The sequence below is a fragment of the Armigeres subalbatus genome, chromosome 1 (genome assembly GCF_024139115.2).
Source record: "Armigeres subalbatus isolate Guangzhou_Male chromosome 1, GZ_Asu_2, whole genome shotgun sequence".
In the NCBI taxonomy this organism is placed as follows: Eukaryota; Metazoa; Arthropoda; class Insecta; order Diptera; family Culicidae; genus Armigeres; species Armigeres subalbatus.
This window is the reverse complement of record NC_085139.1, coordinates 107,219,193-107,244,773: the sequence shown is the minus strand read 5'-3', so window position 1 is coordinate 107,244,773 and position 25,581 is coordinate 107,219,193. Positions and strand designations below refer to the sequence as shown.

Sequence of the window (25,581 nt, the reverse complement as noted above, 5' to 3'; positions counted from 1 at the left end):
TCAAACGAGTAGTGTAGTGTGCATAAGAAATTCTTGGGAAATTCCATTGGCCGCAAGCGACAGACGGCCGAACTGGTAATTTGGCCCAAATAGTTGATTGTCCTAATAGGTCATTTGGCCGAATAGGTCATCAGCCCAAAAATGCTGTTTGGTCGAAATGGTTGTTTGGCAGAATGGAATATTTGTTATACGGCCAAAAGGTTATACGGCCAAATGTCAATAAATGAACGAGTAATTTAATCCAAAATATCCATCCTTCTTCTTCTTCTTATTGGCCATCTAACCAAATCCCATTAAGCCGATTTGAACATTTATTCGAAACTGTTATCAGGTTGAAAATGGTTTGACCGAAAATGTAGTTTGACCGAAAACGACATACAGAAATGGACATTTGGTCGAAAAAAAAATCGTTTAACCGAATAGATCATTTGACCGAAAATGCCGTTTGGTAGGAATGGTAATTTGGCCCCAAAATGTCCTTTCTGCAAAACAACCCTTCTGGCCGAACGGCATTTTCTGTCAAATGACCTATTCGGATAAACGTCTTTTTGGCAAAATGATCAATTCAGCCGAACAACACTTTTCAAAGAAGGTTGCAGGAAGTACATTCTTGGACCAAATGGCTCTTTCTACAGAATGACATTTTTTACATTTTTGGTCATTTTTGGCATTTTTGGTCGAATGATCTATATTCGGTCAAATGACTTTTTGATCCAAACGGCATTCAGCCAAATGACCTGTTAGGGTAAACAACTTTTTACAAGTCTGCCCAAATATTCCTTTTGCCATTGCCACAGCCATTGCTTTTGGCCAAACTACATTTTCGGTCAAACCAGTTTTGACCTGATAACAGTTTCCGTGAAACGTTTAGTTTTGCTAAATAATACCTGGTTAGATGTCTTTTGGCCTAAAGGCCAGTATCGACTTAAAAATAGAGAGGCCACGGAATTTTGTTCAATGGTCAATAGACAAAAAGACCATTTCGCCAAACAAATGGCCATTTTTGACCATATTACCCGTTCAGTACGAGGTTCAGTCATTGAAACCATATGACATTTTCGGAAAAATGGCCCATTCTGTAAAAAAAAACTATTTCTGCTAAATGGCATTTTTTGCCAACGATCTTTTCGGACGGACAATCTGTTAGGGAAAACGACTTTTTCGGCCAAATTACCAGCTCGACCGTCTGTCGCTTTCGGTCAATGGAACATACCAAGAATTTCTAATCGAAAATAAAATAATTTTCTGAAGAAATCCAAAAAAAATCCTCAAAAATTCCGAGCATTTCTCCTATGTTTTAAAATTGGCTATGCCAAACTAGCCGTTTAGTCTAGATGAACTTGTCCCTGCGAAAAAAAAAACACTCTAATAAAGGATAATAAAACTAATCGTCTTATATACTCTATATTGGGGAAGTCAACGTGAAGCATCTCTTTTACCAGTTACAATTTTCTGTGTGAATTTCACTCAACAGAAACTCAACAGGAACATTCCGTGAATATTCCGAATATTTTCCTAAAGAAATTTGGAACAACTTTCCGTGAAAACTCTAAAGAGATTCTCATGTAAATCCCAAACAACTTTCCTTGGTAAATCCAAAGAGCTCCTCTTGGTAATTCCAAAGAGTTCTCGATACTTTAAAGTAGTTTCCATGGAAAATCTGAAAATAATTTTCAAATAAATATTCTGGAAAAATTGGAAATCTTTCATTAAAATTTTGAGGCGAAATTCAAAAGATTCTTTCGTTATTGTCTTGAAATTATTCAAAATGACCAATTCAGCCGGACGACACTTTCGACCGATTGTCCTTTTCGACCAAACGACTATTTCGGCCGAAGTACATATTCACGATTTTTTCACCCAAATGAACTGTTCGACCAAATGACATTCTCGGCCACATAACTTTAAGCTAGCAAAGTCTTCAAACATAATGAGATCATATAGAAAACATATTTTGATTTTGACATCAAATTAAGTTATAATTTGTTTTCAAATATGTATACATCATCAATGATTGATTACATATTTTGATCTCATTTTGCTGTAGATTACTAAATTGAATGATATGACATCAATCTGTACCTATATTTCACAAGTTCATAATATCAACTTTTTAATTTTTCGGTAAACACTTGTGCAATGTTCCACAAAGTTGTAGAGCAATAAATTTTGAGCATCTTTGCCGAGGTAAATGCAAGACCAGTATATGTCCACCCGAAGCAAAGTCAGATGCTGCTCTCGCTCTCAGTGAAACTCAACTATTGCAGACCCGTTTACCCAGCTCTGAGCTAGAGGATCCCGCTTACAATGCAGGTTCGATTAACACCAATCTCCTTTCTCCTCCACCGTTGGATTTGAATCATCAACTTGACGACTCAGTTGGTCCAGGTAAATGCAAGACCTGTATATGTCCACCCGAAGCAAAGGAAGATGCTGCTCTCGTTCTCAGTAGAACTCAACATTTCCAGCTTCCGTCTAATTCCGATGACCAAAAGTGCAGTGTTTCAACCCCGGACGATTCCATGAGCATTTACTACCAGAACGTCAGAGGGTTGCGAACGAAGGTGGATGACTTCTTTGTTGCTGTATCTGACCAAGAGTACGATGTCATCGTTCTGACAGAAACCTGGCTATGTGAGGTCATAAACTCTGTTCAATTATTTGGAGATAGTTATTCCGTGTACCGTAATGATCGAAACCCGGAGTTCTCCGGTAAATTACGTGGGGGTGGAGTACTCATAGCTATTAAGAATACATTCTGTTCCTCCCGATGCAGCCCCATCATTATTGATGCTAGCTTGGAACATCTATGGGTGAATATTGAAATCAACGAACAAACAGTTCGTCTGGGTGTAGTTTACATTCCTCCTGATCAATCTAGAAACCGAGGCAATATCGAGAATCATATTAGCGCGATCTCTGCAATCGTCTCATCCTGTGACAGTCGCACTGCTCATATTCTGTTTGGTGATTTTAATTTTCCGGACTTATGCTGGCGTGCCACACCCGCGCGGGTTATGCTTACCCTGAGCCTACTGATTCCACTTTTTCCAGTATTGCTTTCTACGATGGAATGTCGGTACTGAACCTGAAACAACTGAATGTAACAAAGAACTGCCTGCTACGAACGTTGGATCTAGTCTTCGTCAGCGAAGATGCCTTAACAATGTGTAATATTGTTGAACCACCCGACGCTCTCATACCAATCGATCCGTTACACCCTCCATTTATCACCGTGGTACGATGCCCGACGCGAACAGTCTTCTCTGAGGCCGTAGATGATGGAATGCTGGATTTCTCTAGAACTAACTTCGAACAACTGAACCAGGCTCTTCTCTCTGTTGACTGGTCTCCCTGTACTTAACGCACGACGTAAATGAAGCAGTCCGGTTCTTCACTACTACGTTAACGCTACTATTTCCAGAGTTTGTGCCTGCCCCACGCGGTCGCTGCAAACCACCTTGGTCCAATCATCGCCTTCAATTTTTAAAACGGTAACGTGCAAGTACCTTTGAGGATTTTCTCCAGCAATCGGAACTCATTCACTAAAAGAATGTTTAACATTGCGAGTTCGAAATATAAAACTATAATCGGGTGCTTTATGGTCGATATGTGGTTCGAAAACAGGGTGACCTTAGAAAGATCCTAAGCGCTTCTGGTCTTTTGTCAACGAGAAACGGAAGGAAACTGGCTTACCGTCAAGCATGTTTTTAGAGAACGAAACATCCACTAATAAAGAGGGCATTTGCAATTTGTTTGCCAAACAGTTTGCTAGTACTTTCGATGATAGTGAGAGTAGTCAAGATGAAATTGATGGCGCCATAACGGATGTTCCGTTAAATGCACTGCATACAGTCATTCGTGAGTTTGATGATGAAGATGTCTTGAGAGCTATTAGGAAACTGAAACCTTCGTTTGCCCCAGGGCCTGATGGGATTCCCCCCATTGTGTTGACTAAGTTTCATGCCGCTCTCTGTGGGCCTTTGAGAGTAATTTACAATAAATCCTTGGCTCAGGCAGTATTTCCAATATGTTGGAAAAAATCCATCATATTTCCAGCATTTAAAAAAGGGAACAAGCGTGACATATCGAACTACCGTGGAGTGACATCACTGAGCGCAGGATCCAAAGTCCTCGAAATTTTGGTGAGCAGTGAGTTATTTCGATCAGCAAAGATGTATATCTCGCCAGACCAACATGGATTCTTTCCTGGCAGATCAATAGCAACAAATCTAGTGCAGTTCACTTCACTGTGCTTGAAATCTATGGAGCTCGGAATTCAGGTAAATTCGGCCTACACGGATCTTAAATCAGCTTTCGATAGAGTAAATCATCGTATTCTTCTGGCTAAATTAGAACGCTTAGGAGTAGCGACAAACTTAGTAAGGTGGATGGAGTCATACCTTATCGGCCGACAGCTGAGCGTGAAACTGGGAACTACTGAGTCTGAACCTTTCAGCAACAACTCCGGCGTGCCACAAGGAAGCAATCTAGGGCCTCTGCTTTTCTCCTTGTTCTTCAACGACGTATGTTTTGTCATGCCCCAAAATTGTAAAATTGTCTATGCCGACGATTTCAAAATATATTGGCTCGTTAAGTCACCAGATGACTGCCAATTGCTGCAAATGTTCATCGACAAATTTGTGGACTGGTGTAGACGTAATTTCCTGATCATCAGTGTGAAAAAGTGCACCATAATATCGTTTGCCAGGAGAAAATCTCCCATTATCTGGGACTATCACATCGGAAACGAATCAGTAGAAAAGAGTCGCGTTGTGAAGGATCTCGGCGTTATGCTAGATTCCGAATTAAATTTTCGGGAACATTACAGCCATGTCATCAATAAAGCCAATCGGTATTTAGGGTTTATCTCCCGGATTTCTTCGGAGTTCCGTAATCCATACTGTCTGAGGTCACTATACTTTAGCTTAGTTCGGTCTATACTGGAAACAGCAGTTGTTGTGTGGAGTCCTGTGCACAGCGTTTGTATCGAAAAAATTGAGAGAATCCAATCTAAGTTCATAAAGTACGCGCTTAGATTTCTTCCTTGGCAAAGACCCAATGATCTGCCATCTTATGAGAGCCGTTGCCGTTTGCTAGGTATGGATACACTACAGAAGAGACGGAACGATATGAGAGCCACATTTGTTGCCAAAACACTTCTAGGTGAGCTAAATGCCCCATGGATCCTCGCTCAAATTGGCATGAAAATTGTCCCTCGTCCACTACGACACCGAAGATTTTGAGGCTTCAACAACACAGGACAGATTATGCACAGAACGAACCAATAAGACACATAGCTCTTTGTTCAATTCATATTATTATTTATTTGATTTCAATGTTAGTGCTAGAGTTTTTCGAGACCGACTGTCGAATGTTTAATTTTATTCTACTTTTTTTTTTTAGCAAATAAGTGTTCATGTAGGCAAAATTGTCCGATGAATGTATCAATAATAATAATAATAATAATAATGAAACCTTTTTTCTATCACTTCTGGTTTACAAGTTATGAGCTTTTTCAATAAATACGTTAGGGCGGTCCCTAAAAATCGGTATTCTTCACATAACTTTTTATACACTCATTTCTCGCATAAACTTTGTTCCGAGCACTTTTAGGACTTTTGAAGACGCACATTTTTGTTAAAGAACCATGGATCTATCTCTTATAACAAAAAAGTTATTTGAGTTTTTGTATGAAAAATATGTTTTTTTCATATGCGTATATTTCAAAATGGAGCAAACCGATTTTCAATCTATTGGTTCTATTCGAAAGCTCGCACTTTTCTGCGTTTATGGTGGGAAAACTGAGAGAGCGTTTTTTGTTTAAAGCGTTTTATTTCATTTTGAAAAAATATGCTTTTAATCGAAAAACGGCTATAACTTGATAAATAAACGAGATAGGATCATGGGTCTTCAACAAAAAGATGAGATGTGCCTTTAGAAGTTCTAAATGTGGTCCATACAAAGAATCTCTCAAAAATCAATACATAAAAATATATTTAAAAAAAACGGTTTTCGTAAGGAAATAAACGTTAGATCGATCAAAGTAGGCTGGTTGACAGAGCTTATGATTTTTTTACGTTATTGTGCCTTGCAACAAAATTACAACTTTCGTGATAATTTTCCAAAGCTCTCATAAATGTGAAAAATTTCTCCGCAGTACAAATAGCACGTGCTATCCAAGCATTCACCACGAGGCGGCCGAATTTTAAAAATATCGAAGTAGCTTTTTATCTGGAGGTATGTTTTTCTTGGGCGACTATCCGGCACGTATTTTCCGTTGCGACCAAAAATGAGTGGAAGAGTTGTTTTTTTTTGTGAGCGGTACAGTACATGGTTCGTTTACAAATTACATAATGCCGAAAAAGACAATTTTCAATCCCTACCCACCTCTTTTTACAACTTTGATCTCGTAATTGATGAAGATTTGCGCCGTTTCAAGGTTTGTTGCGTTCAAGAAATGCTTTTTTTCTATTACTTGCCTTTCATAACATTTTGAACTTTAATGCAAACCCTGAGATTTTCCCACCTGATGAAGATTTGCTTTTAACGTAATAGTAATAAAAACATTTCAGTAGCTAACCAATGGTCATCTTCGCTTTCTCCCACTGGCGATACCGAAAAAAATCTAATCAAAACAAGGTAGGCTTGTAACAAAGGCTATACTTCAAAAGTGACGTATTTTTAACGCTACATATCCAACAGAAAACCAAGGTACTACCATTAATATGCATAGTAGCCTGATTTTCTGTTTGATGTTTAGCATGGCACACAAAAGACATGGCAGTCTCAACGCGTATGTAAACATTCAGTAAGAATGAACCGGTGAACCGAGGAAATGCGCTCTCTAGTTCAGCCTACTTTGATCGATCTAACGTTTATTTCCTTACGAAAACCGTTTTTTTTAAATAAATTTTTATGTATTGTTTTCAGAGGGATACTTTGTATGGACCACATTTAGAACTTCTAAAGACCCATGATCCTATCTCGTTTATTTATCAAGTTATAGCCGTCTTTCGATTAAAAACATATTTAGATAGATCCATGGTTCTTTAACAAAAATGTGCGTCTTCAAAAGTCCTAAAAGTGCTCGGAACAAAGTTTATTCGAGAAATGAATGTATAAAAAGTTATGTGAAGAATACCGATTTTTAGGGACCGCCCTAACGTATTTATTGAAAAAGCTTATAACTTGTGAACCATAAGTGATAGAAAAATGGTTTCTTCGGCAAAGATGCTTAAAATTTATTGCTCTACAACTTTGTGGAGCATTGCACAAGTGTTTACCGAAAAATTAAAAAGTTGATATTATGAACTTGTGAAATATAGGTACCACCCTAATTTCACTACATGGAAAAAAATCGTCAAAAAATATGAAATTTTTTTCCCAAAGACACTATATATCTAAAACTAATAGTTTTGGCGCAAACATTTTTGTCTTGCTAGATTCGACTCTGGGACCATTGTGCATTGTTTGTGTGAAGAATTTTGCTTCGACTTCATGAATATAATTTGAAAATTCCACTATTTTTGAAAATATTGAGAAATGCGTAATTTTGAATTTCCACAGCTCTTCAGTTTTGTCACAAGGTTTTTTGACATGTACCGTTTTGCAAGTGTGTTTGTTCCGTTTTTCCACCGAAATGATCTGGTCAGCCTAAAAAAGAAGCAGTGGGAAGACTTCCTTGACTCCATCAATTCGGGCCAATCCACCGCCGAACTATGGGAGAAAGTCAATGCGCTTAGTGGCAAGCGTAGATCTTCCCCCATCCACATCGATTCGCAAGACCGTACTATTTCCGATCCGCCGGATGTGGCCAATGCACTCGGGGAGTACTTCGCATCACTCGCATCAGTAAGCGGCTACCCAGCCGATTTTCAAAGGCTCATAGCCACCAGGGCTCTGACGCTGCAGAACTTTCGAGTCCCGCCGGACTTGCTTAGTTCCCCAATAAACCAGCCCTTTTCGTTCGCCGAGCTTTCCTTCGCTCTTGCCAGTAGCAAAGGGAAGTCTTGCGGTCCGGATGGAATAGGGTATCCGATGCTGAAAAACCTTCCCCCTACCGCCAAAATAGTATTCCTTGATCTGGTAAATCAAGCCTGGACGAATCAAACTTTTCCCGACGAGTGGCGCCTCAGCCACGTTATTCCGATACCTAAAAACAGTTTCTCCTCCCGCGACGCCACTGATTACCGGCCTATCTTGCTGACCTTTAGTCAGCCGTTAGTAGGTTAGTCAACCGTAGGCTGCGTGAAAAGCTTGAGTCTGACGGACGACTTGGTTTTCGCCAACACGCCTTTCGACCGGAGTATGGGGCAAGTTCGTACTTTGCTAGATTAGGAAACGTACTCCAGAGCGCATTTGACCAAGTGAAACACGTCGACCTAGTTTCCCTGGATATTTCTTAGGCATTCAACCGCACTTGGACCCTACTAGTGCTCAAGCAGCTGGTGGACTGGGGCTTCACAGGTAACATCTTAGCTTTTGTGCACAACTTCCTCACCCGCCGGTCCTTCTGGGTCTTTATCGGCAATTCCGCCTCCAGAACCTTCCCAGAGGAGACTGGGGTCCCACAAGGGTCAGTTCTGGCAGTAACCCTGTTTCTGGTTGCCATGAATGGGGTCTTCAATGGCTTCCCCAAGAGCATCTACATCTTCGTCTACGCGGACGAAATCCTACTTGTGGTAGTCGGTGACACTACAACGCGAACGCGTATCCGAACCCAAGCAGCAGTTAGTGCAGTTCCTCGGTGGGCCTCGTCGGTTGGCTTCACCATGTCGGCCGGAAAAAGCGTCCGCGGACATGTGTGCAATGGACGGAACCGTCTCTCCGGCCCTAGACTCAAGATTAACGGGCAGCCGATTCCAAACCGAAAACTCGTCAAGGTCTTTGGAGTCTCCATCGACCAAGGACTGACCTTCGTCCCTCATTTCAAGCGGTCAAAGTCGGCTGCAAATCAAGGATCAACCTTATAAAAACATTATCAAGACCACATAGGACGAACAACAGGGCCACTCGGAATCGTATCGGCCAAGCACTAATTGATAGCAGACTTCTGTACGGACTGGAACTGACTTGTGTCGCAAGTTGTGAGCTTGTCAACATACTCTCACTAGTCTTCAACCACTACCTCCGCATAGCTTCCGGACTTCTATCTTCCACACCCGCTGAGGCTGCCTGCGCCGAAGCAGGTGTCCTCCCATTTCGCCATCGTGTGCTAGTGGCTATTTGCCTAAAAGCCGCCGCATACGCTTCCGCCACATCCGGGACGAGGTGGTCGCCAGTGCAGCCAAAGTAATTTGGTACAGAATCTTCCGTATATCGTGTATCAAAACTTGATGTTTTTCTTCCCGTTCCATTCATTATTTATGTAGGAAAAGCGAAAGACTGACAGAGAGAAGTTTTCGCTACTGAAAAAATGACTTTGAGATCGAAAATGACGGAAAGGTGAATGATAATGTTGTAAAGTGAGGGTGTTTTTCGTTCGACAACAATACCTACACAGTTAAAAATTCTGAAAATTACACGCCATGGAAATATTCAAACGCTTATGTTTGTGTTCAATAGCCTCTAACTTTACATCCAACTTTTTCTTGAATGCAATATTGAATACAAGCTCCATAGTAATGACGACCTGTAATTTTGAAAAGTGATGGAAAAATGAGTCGAATCGAACGGAGCCTTTTGTTACATCATATATGCTGTAACATTTTTATACTGTGTATACTGACTTAAGCGCCAACCTTGTTAGACTCAAGGATGTCAGTACGGTGTACGATACCGCGACCGATCTCGCGGTAGATCTTGTGCTAATTTCTTCAGGGCACCAAGGGTGATTTGATGGTTAAGGTGAAACTGTGCCTTTCCGCCACGTTGGGGCGGTCCAGAATAGTTGTGGATGAAATCCAACCGAGAGAAAAAGCCCCGTGGTGTGGCTTTTTCTACTGCGCACTAATCACTCCTACGGCGACTTCGGTTGTCTTTTAGTGTGCCAATCACAATTAACTAGGAGATAATCACTCTCCGACACGTGATCTCGTCTCCCACTTTTGGATTGACACTATAGCTATAACTATATCCTGATCGAGTTTTGATAATCTATTTAAGGACTAAAGTCCACAATTCTTGATATTAACTTCACTTTTAAAGAACTTTTGTCGCTTTTTCCAGAAACATCTGAATAGCTTCATGCGAAAACTAGAAGTGGACGAGCTGTTCAAACGAGGAGATTATATTTGGTCCATTTGACCATAGTTTAACTACTACACCCAACCGGCGGTTGTTAGATTTTCTAACAATTCTGTATAAGAATCTACCAACACCTGTATAAGAACTGGGCATATACGAAATTGCTAGAATCTTATACAAGTATTGTATAAGAATCTAACAATTTTCTAAGCTTTTCTTACAATATTTGTTTGATAGCTTACATTTATTGTATAAGAATCTAACAATTTCGCATATGCCCAGTTCTTATACAGGTTTTGGTAGATTTTTATACAGAATTGTTAGAAAATCTAACAACCGCCGGTTGGGTGTACCGACGCGATCTTTGGCGGAAGTTAATCGTTTTTCGATTCATAATCAGGTTTTGTCCCTTTTCATCCAATAAACCTTTGAACCTACCGTTGATAGTCTGTCTCGTTTTCTTTAAATTCAACTTTCTGCAATCATTCGTCGCGATCTCACATACATCAGCGCTTAATATAGTTTTTGACCATAGGTATATTTTTTTTACGTTCTCACGCCCACTAGTTCCCGGACAATATTTCTGATATTTTATAATTCACTCGAGTTCACTCGGATTGTCCGAGTGACATCGAGTTTGTTTGCTATAAAACATTTGATATGATCGTTGGCTTATCATGTATACAGCCATCCTTAGATATTCTGAACTGTTACAATGTTTAAAATCAACAGTTTTAAACGTTTACAGCCCTTGAGAATAATCTATATGGCGTTTGCAGTTCAATATAAATTTATTTTTAACCAACAATCTGGAACTCAAACATTTATGTATTTTGCTTAATATCAACTCTACAAACTTGCAACACGGCCAAACTAACAACATGCTGCCCTACGAAAAACGCGCCGCCACCAATCGAAGTAATCGATTGTCATTTTCAACCAATCAGCAACCGGTACGATTGTGACAGGGACTATGTCCAAGGGCTTGACGATCCCTCCCCAGGCCATCTGCGAGTTGTGGGGCTTGCCTAGGATGTGATGGGGTTTGACAGTGGGCCCTGTTAAACCTCTATAAAAAGCTGCATGTATCCGCAAGTAGGCCCCACCAAAGCGACCGTGTGCCGCTCAAAGCGCACAAGCCCAAGTCCTGGTGTTAGGTGGGACGCTAAACAGCCCTGACACGACGGCCCTCCGACGAGACAGGAGGTTTGCGCTGGCCCAATAAGCCGCCTAGAAAACCAATCATTACGAACAATTTAAGCGATAATGCGACTCGATATAATCGGCAAAGACCTGGGCGACGAATACAGGATCACGATTGGAAGCTTGGAACATGGAATTGCAAGTCGCTAGGTTTCGCAGGTTGCGACAGGATGATCTACGATGAATTACATCCCCGCAACTTCGACGTCGTGGCGCTGCAGGAGATTTGCTGGACAGGACAGAAAGTGTGGAAAAGCGGGCATCGAGCGGCTACCTTCTACCAAAGCTGTGGCACCACCAACGAGCTGGGAACCGGCTTCATAGTGCTGGGTAAGATGCGCCAACGCGTGATTGGGTGGCAGCCAATCAACGCAAGGATGTGCAAGCTGAGGATTAAAGGCCGTTTCTTCAACTATAGCATCATCAACGTGCACTGCCCACACGAAGGGAGACCCGACGACGAGAAAGAAGCGTTCTACGCACAGCTGGAGCAGACATACGATGGATGCCCACTGCGGGACGTTAAAATCGTCATCGGTGACATGAACGCACAGGTAGGAAGGGAGGAAATGTATAGACCGGTCATCGGACCAGATAGTCTGCACACCGTATCGAATGACAACGGCCAACGATGCATAAACTTCGCAGCCTCCCGCGGAATGGTAGTCCGAAGCACCTTCTTTCCCCGCAAAAATATCCACAAGGCCACATGGAGATCACCTAACCAAGAAACGGAAAACCAAATCGACCACGTTCTAATCGACGGTAAATTCTTCTCCGACATCACGAACGTCCGCACTTACCGCAGTGCGAATATTGAATCCGACCACTACCTCGTTGCAGTATGCCTGCGCTCAAAACTCTCGACGGTGTACAACACGCGTCGAAGTCGGACGCCGCGGCTTAACATTGGGCGGCTACAAGATGGTAGACTAGCCCAAGAACACGCGCAGCAGCTGGAAGTGGCACTTCCAACGGAAGAGCAGCTAGGCGCAGCGTCTCTTGAAGATGGCTGGAGAGATATTCGATCCGCCATTGGTAGCACCGCAACCGCTGCACTTGGCAAGGTGCCTCGGATCAGAGAAACGACTGTTTTGACGGCATGTGAACAGTGGACGAGAAAAATGCAGCATGAGCGAGATTGCTGCAAACCGTACGAGAGCAAACGAGGCAAGATACAAACAGGCGGGGAACAGACAAAACTCGATTTTTCGAAGGAAAAACCGCCAGCAGGAAGATCGAGACCGTGAAGATACGGAGCAACTGTACCGCACGAAAGTTCTATGAGAAGTTAAACCGTTCACGTAAGGGCCACGTGCCACAGCCTGATATGTGTAAGGGCATAAACGGGAACCTTCTTACGAACGAGCGTGAGGTGATCCAAAGGTGGCGGCAGCACTACGAAGAACACCTGAATGGCGATGTGGCAGACGAAGATGGCGGTATGGTGATGGACCTGGGAGAACGCGCGCAGGACATAATTCTACCGGCTCCGGATCTCCAGGAAATCCAGGAGGAGATTGGCCGGCTGAAGAACAACAAAGCCCCTGGGGTTGACCAACTACCAGGAGAGCTTTTTAAACACGGTGGTGAGGCACTGGCTAGAGCGCTGCACTGGGTCATTACCAAGATTTGGGAGGAGGAAGTTTTGCCGCAGGAGTGGATGGAAGGTGTCGTGTGTCCCATCTACAAAAAGGGCGATAATCTGGATTGTAGCAACTACCGCGCAATCACATTGCTGAACGCCGCCTACAAGGTACTCTCCCAAATTTTATGCCGTCGACTAGCACCAACTGCAAGGGAGTTCGTGGGGCAGTACCAGGCGGGTTTTATGGGCGAACGCTCCACCACGGACCAGGTGTTCGCCATTCGCCAAGTACTGCAGAAATGCCGCGAATACAACGTGCCCACACATCATCTATTCATCGACTTCAAAGCCGCATATGATACAATCGATCGGGACCACCGACGAAGTTTCTTATGAAAAACTCGGCGTCCAGAGTTCATAGAGTTCATAGAGGCCGTAAACTAATAACGTACATACCTGCCAAGCCTTTTCAAGCCACGGGCCAATTTTCAGAATTATCACTTGCTGGCGTGCCAGAAAATATTTGATACATGTTTTCAAAATAACGAATGTTTCCTTTTTTTCATTTCTCCAGAATGGCTGAAAACTCTTTAGAAAAAAACTAAAAATTTTAATTTTTTTTAAATAATTTTAATTTCTACGCAGTAGGTCTTTTGGTTGAAAATAGAATGGGAAACATGGAATTGTTCGCTACTCCAATACTCGACGCATATTGATTTCCAGGATTTTTTTACTGCTTTTATTCTTCAAAAGAGCTGTCCACAGTGCTTCTGAAGAGAGAAAATCTTGGGAGACATGTTTCTTTTTGAAGATTAGATTTAAGCTCGCTTTTACATTGGAGGTTAATAATCTCCATTTCAAATATTTCAGGTACATTGTTCATAACAGTAAACGATGTTGAAAAAATGGAAGTTTTATTACTGTGTTCTCAAAAATCAGCGAATAAGCTTGAAAATTCCAGTAAACTGTTTTCAGCATGAATGTTTTCAACAAGATGAGGGAAATGTTCCAGTTTCAGTAACCAACTGTGCCAAAGCGTTAATTTCTTCATGTCGAGTCAAGTACGAGACACTTAATACGGCCTTATGGAATAGTACAAACTCATCTTATGACAAGTATGTATTTTGTTTTAAAAGCTTTAATGTAGTTCGACGAGTAGATCCTTGCCTTGCAGCTTTATATTCAAGTAATCAAGATGCTTGGTGATATCTACTAGAAAAGCTATTCATTAACCTATTCAGGATCCTTCAGCTCGACCATTGATTTTCTTTTATCTGGTAAAGAATGTACGATTTCGTTTCGAAGCGAATAAAATCTTTCAAGCATTGTACCACGACTGTCAACAAACTTCCCGCTAAAACAGCAAATCTGCGTATTCTGCTTCCATGTCTGTCAACATCATTTGTAATTGATGGTTGAGTTCCTCGAGTCTGTTCCACTCATTGGAATCAAAACTGCCAATTCCTTTGTGATTTGGAGACGATCTACAATTCCTCTTGAGAAGATAGCTTGCGGGAATATATAATCTGAGGCAGGCGTCTTTTTCACATAACGTAGTTTTCAAATCTTCGTCGAGAACTTTTAATCGTCACCTTGTTCCGCAACAAACTAATGCTACTGAAGGAGGCTTTTCCTTAGGACAGACGATGTCAAGAACAGCCGATATGCATTCCTTAACAAGTTCTCCGTTCTAGAAATTGGAATGGTTTCAACTGTTTTGACAAAATTTCACCAACAGCAAAACTGACACGTGTTGCATTTTCAGACTTGGTGTTTGCACGAGTGGAAAGAACTGGGAATCGAACCAAGCCTCCTTCATCATGATCTTGCATCAGAAGACTCAAAGTTACAGAAACTGTTTTATTTTTCGAAAACACTGAACATTTTCAATTATACTGTTTCTGCGGAAGTATCTTAAATTTCATTTTTATTTTTGTGTCCGTTTTCATTAAATTGTGTTCGAATCCGTGTTATAATTAAAGTTGAAGTTAAATCACTTTAATATTAATATTGTTGGGGATTGTTAAAAATTGATAGGTCGATGTACATAAATTTGTCAGAAGACCAAAATTATTTATTTGAAAATTCAATTAATGGTTAGGATTGATAAAAGCCAAGTGAAAACCGATTACCCACTTTTGCATTTAAACTTACCGGTAAATTAAAAAGAAACTAGGGGATACCTCAAGCTGTGCCAATATCTGAAGGTGTACAACCCAAGAAAAAGGTTGAGAACCGCTGGGCTAGTCTACCGTCTTGTAGCCGCCCAATGTTAAGCCGCGGCGTTCGACTTCGACGCGTATTGTACACCGTCGAGAGTTTTGAGCGCAGACATACTGCAACGAAGTAGTGGTCGGATTCAATATTCGCACTGCGGTAAGTGCGGACGTTCGTGATTAGAACGTGGTCGATTTGGTTTTCTGTTTCTTGGTTAGGTTATCTCCATGTGGCCTTGTGGATATTTTTGCCAGGAAAGAAGCTTCTAGGTACCTCGGACTACCATTCCGCGGGAGGCTGCGAAGTTTATGCATCGTTGTCCGGTTATCATTCGATACGGTGTGCAGATTATCCGGTCCGATAACCGGTCTATACATTCCCTCCCTTCCTACCTGAGCGTTCATGTCGCCGATGACGATTTGACGCTCCTTCTTCTTCTTCTTCTTCTTATTGGCATTACATCCCCACACTGGGACAGAGCCGCCTCGCAGCTTAGTGTTCATTAAGCACTTCCACAGTTTTTAACTGCGAGGTTTCTTAGCCAGGTTACCATTTTTGCATTCGTATATCATGAGGCTAGCACGATGATACTTTTATGCCCAGGGAAGTCGAGACAATTTCCAATCCGAAAATTTCCTAGACCGGCACCGGGAATCGAACCCAGCCACCCTCAGCATGGTATTGCTTTGTAGCTGCGCGTCTTACCGCACGGCTAAGGAGGGCCCCTCCTATAGTTGCAATTTTTGATCCTAATGCTGACACTGAACTGATAATAAACTTCACACTGTCAGTTTCTTCAGCAAGAAAACCGATGAGTTTGAAATTTCAGTTGCAGTACTTATGCTCTCAGTCGATTGCATACGAAAAGGAAATATGTTGAAATTAAACCAAATGATGATTTTGAAAATGCGATTGGATTACTAAATGAATCAAAAATTGAACAAAACATTATAATAGCTCAAGAACAAGATTCGAAGTTAAAAAAACAATAAACAGATTTTACAAACATCTACTTTTCCTATTTTTTTATTACCTATTAAATTAGCATTAGCATTGAGCATTTCGCACAAATTCGTAGGTGGTACAAGCCAAGACTATTGTATGAGAGTAGCAACGCTTTCATCCGTTACCACAGATATTGATTTGGGACCAATCGCTATCTCTTAGATGGAAGCAATGCACTCTCCAATAGTCGAGATCTGTCCTGGCCACGCCCTTGCGAATACTGAGGAAGGGGAAGGATGGTTAGTTGGACACCTACTTAAGAAAGATGCAGATAACTTTACGACCTCTCATAGGTGCCACGGGAGGTTTTTGGATTGTTAGTGTTGAATGTTTAACAGTAGGAATCGTTCTGGTAGAACGTGAAACACAGAAAGAGCTAAGATAGAAATACAAAGTAGGAAAGGGACGAGCCTGGAATTGAGCCCCTATTTTTAGATGGTATTTTATTCCGGAAAGACAACACTTATAATTTATTAGTTGTCTCAAATAATATGATCGATAATGTTTTAAAGTTGTGTCATGATAACTGTGGACATGTATTGATAAAACTATATTTGAAATAAAGAAGACATATTGGTTCTCCAATATCAGGAAATATCTCAAAAATATATAAGAAACTGTTTATCATGTATCTTCTATAGTCCTGTTGGAAAAAGAGAAGGTTTGCTGAAAATAGTTGAGAAAGGTAATAGCCCTTGCAATACATTGCATCTTGATCATTAAGTAATGGAATTGCCGTTGAAATACATGTAGGAACTACTGGAGGAATTCTTGAAATAATGTGTAATGAAAATTCTTAAAGATTCCTGAGAACATTTTCTTAAGGAATTTCCTGCAGTTTCGCTCAAATTTCCGTTTCAAAAAAATTCCGCAAGAAATTCCAAAGACGGAAGGAATTTGTGGATTCATTTGCGGGGCATTTTTTAAGGAATTCCAGGAGGATTTTTTGAATGAATTATTGTAGAAACTTTCAAAGGAATACTTGGAGGAATTTTCAGTAAAATTTCTTCTGAAGGAAGTTACAAGGAAGTTACGAGGTATTTCCTAGAATAATATTAGCTAGAAAAAATGATGTGGTTCATTAGCTCGCAGTATTAATTCCAGAGTTAGAATACGGTTTTTTTACTTACCCTGTTTTGATTCTGAAATTGAAAAAGACTGCATTTTTTATTTGAAAATTAAGTCGAAATTTAACATCTTTTGTATTAAAACCTTGCAGAATTGCATATGCGAAGATTTTATACAAAAATAGTGAGTTTTTTTTTGTGCGCCATTACCAAAACTCTAGCGCCGCCAGTGTTACAATTTCCAACTCTCGTTTTCGACAGGTTTTTTTTTTATTAATTTAAATAGGTATAATTTTTTTTGTATAGATAGCTACCCTTCTCAAAACACCCTCCCTTCTGCCTAAAACGTTATATAATTTATGCACGGCCCATATTAACAATTCAACGTCTTCTTGTTTTCTCCACAGGGTTTAAACCAAGTGAAAACCGATGAGTACGAAGTCAAACCGGGCGTTTTTAATGGCGACTTCCACATGGAGTTCTGCGACAACAAGCGCCAACTGTTCCAGGCGTACTTCAGAGACTTTCAAATCGAACGACTGGATAATCCGTGGAGAGCCTACACCGAAGGCTGGCACACGGAAATCGCTGCCAAAAAACTAGGAATCCAAAGCAAATACCTCGACCGGGACGACTACTGCTACGTGCTGGTGCGCGTGTCGCGGTTTCGAGATAGCGCCAAATTCGCCAAGCCCATCCCGCCCAATCAAGTGCTGGAGAATGACGTACAGCGGAAGATCCAAACCGTAACGGTCGGCGATACGACATCGGCCGTGCAGTTTATGAACAAGTACGGTACGCACTATATCAATTCCTACGTGACAGGAAACTCGTTGTATCAGGTGTTTGTATTCAACAAGCGCAACTACGCGAACATCAAGGAGAAGCTGAAATCTCGAGGTGTTTTGGCGCTCTCTAAGGTGGATCTGTACGACCACTTCGCCCCGTGGTACGTGGAGCATATGGGCAAAATTCGGTGCGCCAGTGGGAACACTACGGTGGAGGCGTGGGCCTCCCGGAAGCTCCGGCTATCGTACTACGTGTTCACGTACAGCAGTTTGCTGAAGCTGCACGGGGACGGTGCTCTGTTGAGAATACTGAGCGAACTGCTACAGAATGAAGCCATACTGCAGCTAGACCTAAAATCGCTGAGCGTAATATTCAAAGAGCCCCGAAAGCGAGCGTGGTTTGAGGAGATACTGGACAATTATCTCAAACTGTGGGAGGTGAATATGTAGGTTTACATTTTATTTTGGGTTACTGTTGAACGACAAGCTCCTCATATTCCTATGCGTTTAGAGTTAGGTAGATAACGAGAGTAGGTGTTTTAATTTAGGTAAGTGACTTGCGCGTTTATCGTGTATTACAAGTATTTATTGGGTTGGTACAAACGTGATAATTAGACAATCGATCAAAAATTCAACAAGAAAGATACTTTCAGGAAAAAAGATTGAAAAAAGCAGAATCCCAGTGGCCACGAATCTTACTGTGTAAATAGTTTCATGTACAACAGTTGCTCCTAATATCAAGCAATCACATATTTTTTTTTCAAACCGAGTTTTAATTGAATATCGATTAGGGATTTTTTGTTAAAATTTCAGCAGAACTGATATGAAATTATTGTACAGGTTTTTCGTAAATTTCGACAATTAAATAAGTGGAAACAAATCATATGAAATTTGGAAAGGAATGTAAACAGGGCTTCACTTTCAAAATCATAATCTATTCGAACATATTTCTTGATTTTTTAATAGACTGCTCACTGCTTCCCATCTTCAATATTGCTTATCAAACAAATATCTCAAAAGACTAATCTTTAGTTCTCAATCCGAACTACCTATTTCCTATCCAAATCGCGTTTAAACACGAGGTTTGTAAAACAACTAAAGCCAACGTTAATTGCATACACGTGTGTGTACGTACTTCGCCCAAAGATTTGCTTATAACGAAAGGTAGGCGAAATTAGCAACAGTCAAGCAACGAAACGAAACCGTACTAGCTAGAACAAATTGCGCCAAGACATACAACCCAACCGAATTAACAAACAACAACAAAAAATAATGGATAAGAGGAGCCTTATTTAACTTCCACTTGTATGTACATAAAGTTAGTTTTTATAGTGCCAAGTGAATCCAATGTACATCCCAGGGTAGACGATTAAGTGCAGAACCAACAGACGAGGGATAGAACAAAAAGCAATCAATTTCAAACTACTTCACTGCTGTGATAGATTAGATAATAACTTGGTAAGTCTAAGATTTCCCCCTTTGCAGTGACCTTGGGGCTCAGAAAGCATGTCGATTACACGGACGGATAAATAAAGTAACAAAGCGGAAATGAGTGCGGAAGAATGTATTTATCTAAATGCACCTGTTGATCCCGGAACAGAACAAACTGAGACGGTATCACTCGTGTCAAAATCGATTTCCATCGCGAGACAATTCGTGCACGGGGAATCGTGTTGGTAATTGATATGCAAAATGCGCAATCAGCTGCTGTTGCCTCGTTGTGAAGAGCTCACGAGTTTCATAAACCTTAAAATCAGGCTAGAATCAAACCGTCTACTAGCGGGCAATTTCTATGACTGGCCAGCAGCGGAGGGGATGAGCATTTAATTTGCGCGTAATCGGTAAGCAACAATTAATAGAAGGAACGATCACTAATAGCCATGTAAGCGTTTAGATACAAGAATAGATGATGATTGCTTAGACGTATGCAGTTAGTCTTCCATTGAAAGTAGGTATCTTCAAATAAAATAAACACTAATAAAACAGCTTTAATCATGAAAAGAAAAAAACATGTAAGATAATTCTTTTAAAATGTCCGAAAACAAACCTGGTAAGCACCAACCACCCAATTTGTATTAAAATCACAACTTGCTCCGACGTTTTGAGGTCCACAAAGGTCATTTTTGGTCCGATCGGAGGTCTCAACATCTCAAACAAATCTTGATGGACGGGAAAATTTGTGAGTCCCTAAATTGTTCAAATCGATTCCCTAACGGCTGAGATATAGCGATTTGAAAATAGTGTTCTTCGAGGCATGTAAACATATTACGGTCGGAGGAGTGTTAATTGTATTTGAGATAACTCTGCTTATGTTTCCGAGGGCAGTCCCCAACTGTTGCAATTAATGGTCCATTCTCCTCCAACGTGTACCGTTCTCCTTCTGCCCCAGCATAGATGTTTTGCAACACTTTTCTTTCGAAAATTCCATGTGCGCGTTACACTCCTCCAGGATGATGAACCAGAGCCTACGCCCGTAAAAGACTCCCGGTCTATTGCGCGTTTTGTAGATAGCAAGTTTTATACTCGATGGAAGTGTCTTGTTGGATCCAAAGTATGTACACTTTCCATCTACGATGCGTCCCCAAAGTTTTTTTTTCTAAATTTCCAACAGAAATTCTTCAGAAATGCTTAAGGAAATTCTACTCTATTTTCAATGGAAATTCTGCACTATCTTCTCGAAATAATTTTGAATTTATCTGAAAAAATATTTCGAATTTTCTCAGAAAATTCTTTAGAATTTATTCCGGGAACTCTTTAAAAATTGCTCGGTAAATTCATCTAAATCTTCAACAGAAAGTTATCAGAATTGATTCTTCCGGCAGATTTTCACAATATCTCCAAGCAATTTTTTTCTGGAATATGACGATAAATTCTCCTAAAATTTCGCAGAAAATTCTAACAAATTTTCCGGCGAGATTAATTTAAATTTATTGGAAGAATTCATCTGAATTTCTCCGGGATTTATGCATTTCTTGTAAGTACAACGAAGACGGCTAGTACTAGAAGCCGGTTCTCAGCTTGTTGGTGGTACCTCAGCTTTGTTAGAAGGTAGCCACTCGATGCCCGCTTTTCCACACTTTCTGTCGTGTTCAGCAAATTTCCTGCAGCGCCGTCGAAGTTGCGGGGATGTAATTCATCGTAGATTATCCTTTCACAACCTGCGAAACCTAGCGACTTGCAGTTCAATGTTACAAACTTCCGATCGTGATCCTTCATTCGTCGCCTAGGTATTTGCCGATTATATGGAGCTCGCTGCGCTCCACGCCGTCTCGTACCTCCCGAATTGGAAACGAAGACCATCTTTGCAGGGTTGCTGTTCGGCATTCTTGCAGCATGTCCTGCCCATCGTACCCTTCCGGCTTTAGCTACCTTCTGGATACTGGGTTCGCCGTAGTGTTGGGCGAGCTCGTGGTTCATTCATCGCCGCCACCCACCGTCTTCTTGCACATCGCCAAAGATGGTCCTAAGCACCAGTCTCTCGAATACTCCGAGTGCTTGTGCACGAGCCCGAGCGGTTAGTTTTCTGGAAAAACAGTCATCACAATTTGAAAAATAAAACACTTGAACAATTCTGATGTGACTTGCTAACTCCAAGTCCAAAATCCGACTCTCTTCTTTATTTACAAAAACGTTATTTATAACTACTGGCTATTGTTTACAATTTTTCTCTCATTTACAATAATGTTGCATACTACCTTTTGGAGAATGTTGCATGCTACCTACATTTACTCTCATGTGACATTCTGCTCCGAGAGCATTCGTACTCTCTAAATAAACAATTATTTAATAATTGAGTCAGCTACTATTTCTAGGCCAGCTTATTCGCCAAGTTTTGCTTATACTTAAATATCCGTTGTTTATTTTCAACAGCGGTTGCTATTTGATAAACATAAATGGACAGGTTCCAACCTGTCCAATCTTTCCTTTTGTTCGTTTATATGACATACTTTAAATATAGAAGAAAAATGATGATTATTGCATGGCGTTTAGGGTCGCTACACTTGCAAGTCCACCTCGAGCATTGTCCATGTTTCATGTCCGTAGAGGACAACCGGTCTTATTGGCGTCTTGTACATGACACGTTTGGTGCGGTGGGGAATCGTTTTTGACCGCAGTTTCTTCTGGAGCCCGTAATAGGCCCGACTTCCACAGATGATGCGCCTTCGTATTTCACGACTAACATTGTTATCAGCCGTTAGCAAGGATCCGAGGTAGACGGATTCCTCGACCACCTCGAAGGTATCCCCGTCTATCGTAACACTGCTTCCCAGGCGGGCCCTGTTGCGCTCGGATCCGCCCACAAGCATGTACTTTGTCTTTGACGCATTCACAACCAGTCCAACTTTTGTTGCATCACGTTTCAGGCGGGTGTACAGCTCTGCCACCTTTGAAAATATTCAGCCGACAATGTCCATGTCATCCGCGAAACAAATAAATTGACTGGATCTGTTGAAAATCGTACCCCGGCTGTTACAGCCGGCTCTCCGCATGACACCTTCTAGCGCAATGTTGAACAACAGGCACGAAAGTCCATCACCTTGTCTTAGTCCCGGCGCGATTCGAACGAATTGGAGTGTTCACCCGAAATCTTCACACAGTTTTGCACACCATTCACCGTTGCTTTGATCAGTCTGGTAAGCTTCCCAGGAAAGCTGTTCTCGTCCATAATTTTCCATAGCTCTCCGCGGTCTATACTGTCGTATGCCGCCTTGAAATCAATGAACAGATGGTGCGTTGGGGACTGGTGTTCACGGCATTTTTGAAGGATTTGCCGTACAGTAAAGATCTGGTCCGTTGTCGAGCGGCCATCAACGAAGCCAGCTTGATAATTTTCAACAAACTCATTCACTAATGGTGACAGACGTCGGAGGATGATCTGGGATATCACTTTGTAGGCGGCATTAAGGATGGTGATCGCTCGGAAGTTCTCACACTCCAGCTTGTCGCCTTTCTTGTAGATGGGGCATATAACCTTTTCCTTCCACACCTCCGGTAGCTGTTCAGTTTCCCAGATTCTGACTATCAATTTGTGCAGGCAAGTGGCTAGCTTTTCTGGGTCCATCTTGATGAGCACAGCTCCGATACCATCCTTACCAGCTGCTTTATTGGTCTTTAGTTGGCTTCCATCGTTCGCTGAACTGACGTAGTCATCTCCTCCGCTGCCTTGACTTTCACTGCCTGTACTCTCAGCGCCATTCAAATGTTCTTCGTAGTGCTGCTTCCACCTTTCGATCACCACACGTTCGTCCGTCAAGATGCTCCCATCCTTATCCCGGCACATTTCGGCTCGCGGCACAAAGTCTTTGGGATGCGTTGAGCTTCTGGATAGAACTTGCGTGTTTCTTGAGAACGGCACACCTGTTCCGTCTCCTCGCACTCCGCTTCTTCCAGGCGGCGTTTCTTCTCCTGAAAAAGGCGGGTCTGCTGTCTCCGCTTCCGTCTATAACGTTCCACGTTTTGCCGGGTACCTTGCTGCAGTGCGACCTCTCGCGGTGCACCCTTCTCCTCCAGAATCTGTCTGCACTCTTCGTCGAACCAATCGTTCCGTCGACTTCGTCCCACATGCCCGAAGTTGTTCTCCGCTGCGTCGTTAATGGCTGCTTTGACTGTATTCCAGCAGTCCTCAAGAGGGACCCCATCGAGCTCACCCTCTTCCGGCAACGCTGCCTCGAGATGCTGCGCGTATGCAGTGGCGACATCAGGTGGCTTCAGTCGCTCTAGGTCGTACCGCGGTGGTCGTCGGTACCGAACATTGTTGATGACGGATAGTTTTGGGCGCAGTTCAAGCATCACCAGATAGTGGTCAGAGTCGATGTTAGCGCCACGATATGTCCTGACGTCGATAATGTCGGAGAAATGCGATTTATGATTCTGTCTGCAGTGGTGATCTCCAGGTGTGCCGATACGGAATGGCCATATTCTTGGAGGCGGCGAAATCAATTAGTCGTAGGCCGTTTTCGTTCGTCATCCGGTGAGCGCTGAAACTCCCAATAGTCGGTCTAAACTCCTCCTCTAGGCAAACCTGAGCGTTCAAATCTCCTATGATGATTTTGACGTTATAGCTTGGGCAGCTATCGTACTCACGTTCCAGCTGCGCGTAGAATGCGTCCTTATCATCATCACTGCTTCCGAAGTGTGGGCTATGGACGTTGATTATGCTGAAGTTGAAAAACCGGCCTTTGATCCTCAACCTGCACATTCTTTCATTGATCGGCACCACCCGATCACGCGCCTTTGCATATCGTCCATCACTATGAAAGCTGTTCCCAGCTCGTGTGCGTTGCCGCAGCTCTGGTAGATGGTATGATTACCTCTAAACGTTAGCACCATTGATCCCTTCCAACAAACCTCCTGCAGCGCTACGATGCCGAATCCACGGTCCTTGAGCACATCGGCGAGTATGCGTGTGCTCCCGATGAAATTGAGAGTTTTGCAGTTCCACGAACCGAGTTACCAATCGCTAGTCCCTTTTCTTCGCAGTGGTCTTCACCGATGGTTCCGGTCCGTACTCTCTTGTTGATTGTTCGTTGCGTATGTTTTGACCCTTCGGAAGTGTCTATAATTTCACTTTGTATGCGTTACGCAGGTGTGTTACGTATTAATCTATCAAGAAATCTCGTGAATTATTTAATAAAATGTATGGTATTTGAAACAAATTCATTTTGACATTGAAAATATAATTATAACAAATGATATGATATGGAATTATGCCTATTTTTCTGATTTGTTTCAAAGAAACAAATGATTTTTATTGAGGAACATATAGAAGCATGTACAAAAAAATCTTCTCAGAAAATCAAAAACGTAAAAATTGAAAGGGATTTCAAAAATATCTTCAGTAGAAGCTAGATAGCAAATGTGAGCATGTTTTTGAGACACTAATAGATCACTTGTATGCATGTATGTGTGCGTATGTGTGCAAATTCTGAAGCATACTACCATAAAAATCTCGCTCATTTTAAAGGTATTGATCAAGTTTAGTTTTACCAAATTAGGCATCCATAAGGTGAAATATATGTTATTATTGAACGCTATTGAGTTTCGCTCAGATCAATGACTGATTTAGTTAGTTCTGGATTAATTAATATCGAGGTCTCTGGAAATTACGAGTACAATATATGCAACCAGCGTTACGATAGTTGCTAACTATGTCACAATAGTTATTCAATCCGACGAGCGCCTTATAGATAGGCAGCATGAAGTACAGTACGTTATCATTCGTTAAGTTGTCACTCAACCCAAGACATCCGCCTTTGGGTAGGCAATTATTTTGTCATTTTCACGGTAAATCGCCGTGGGAAGCTGAGTAGTTTTATCTCGTTTTAAATACTAGAGTCTGGAAAAAAAAATTTCTTATAACTAAGGAAGGGTCAAAATCTCACTGTAGGTGGATTAATCTGGGTTTTTTAAGGCTGGCTTGCAGGGTCGCTGTTGTGAGCCGATCCTGACATGGAGAACAGACGCTCAGTAACATTTGCACGGAGAGGAGCAACCCCCCCCCCTTCCCTGTCAGCATACGACCATA

At 41.8% G+C, this 25,581-nt stretch overlaps 1 protein-coding gene across 2 annotated transcripts in view; it reads left to right on the top strand.

Annotated features, from left to right (window-relative positions):
* LOC134204484 (torso-like protein) overlaps positions 1-20,065 on the top strand; it is a 169,604-nt gene extending 149,539 nt beyond the window's left edge. For both annotated transcript variants that reach the window (XM_062679301.1, XM_062679310.1), the window contains exon 4: positions 17,676-20,065. In XM_062679301.1, coding sequence (XP_062535285.1) covers positions 17,676-18,506 — 831 coding nt within the window. In that variant the 3' untranslated portion in view covers positions 18,507-20,065. The remainder of the gene's footprint in view (positions 1-17,675) is intronic.
* Positions 20,066-25,581: the final 5,516 nt, after the last annotated feature.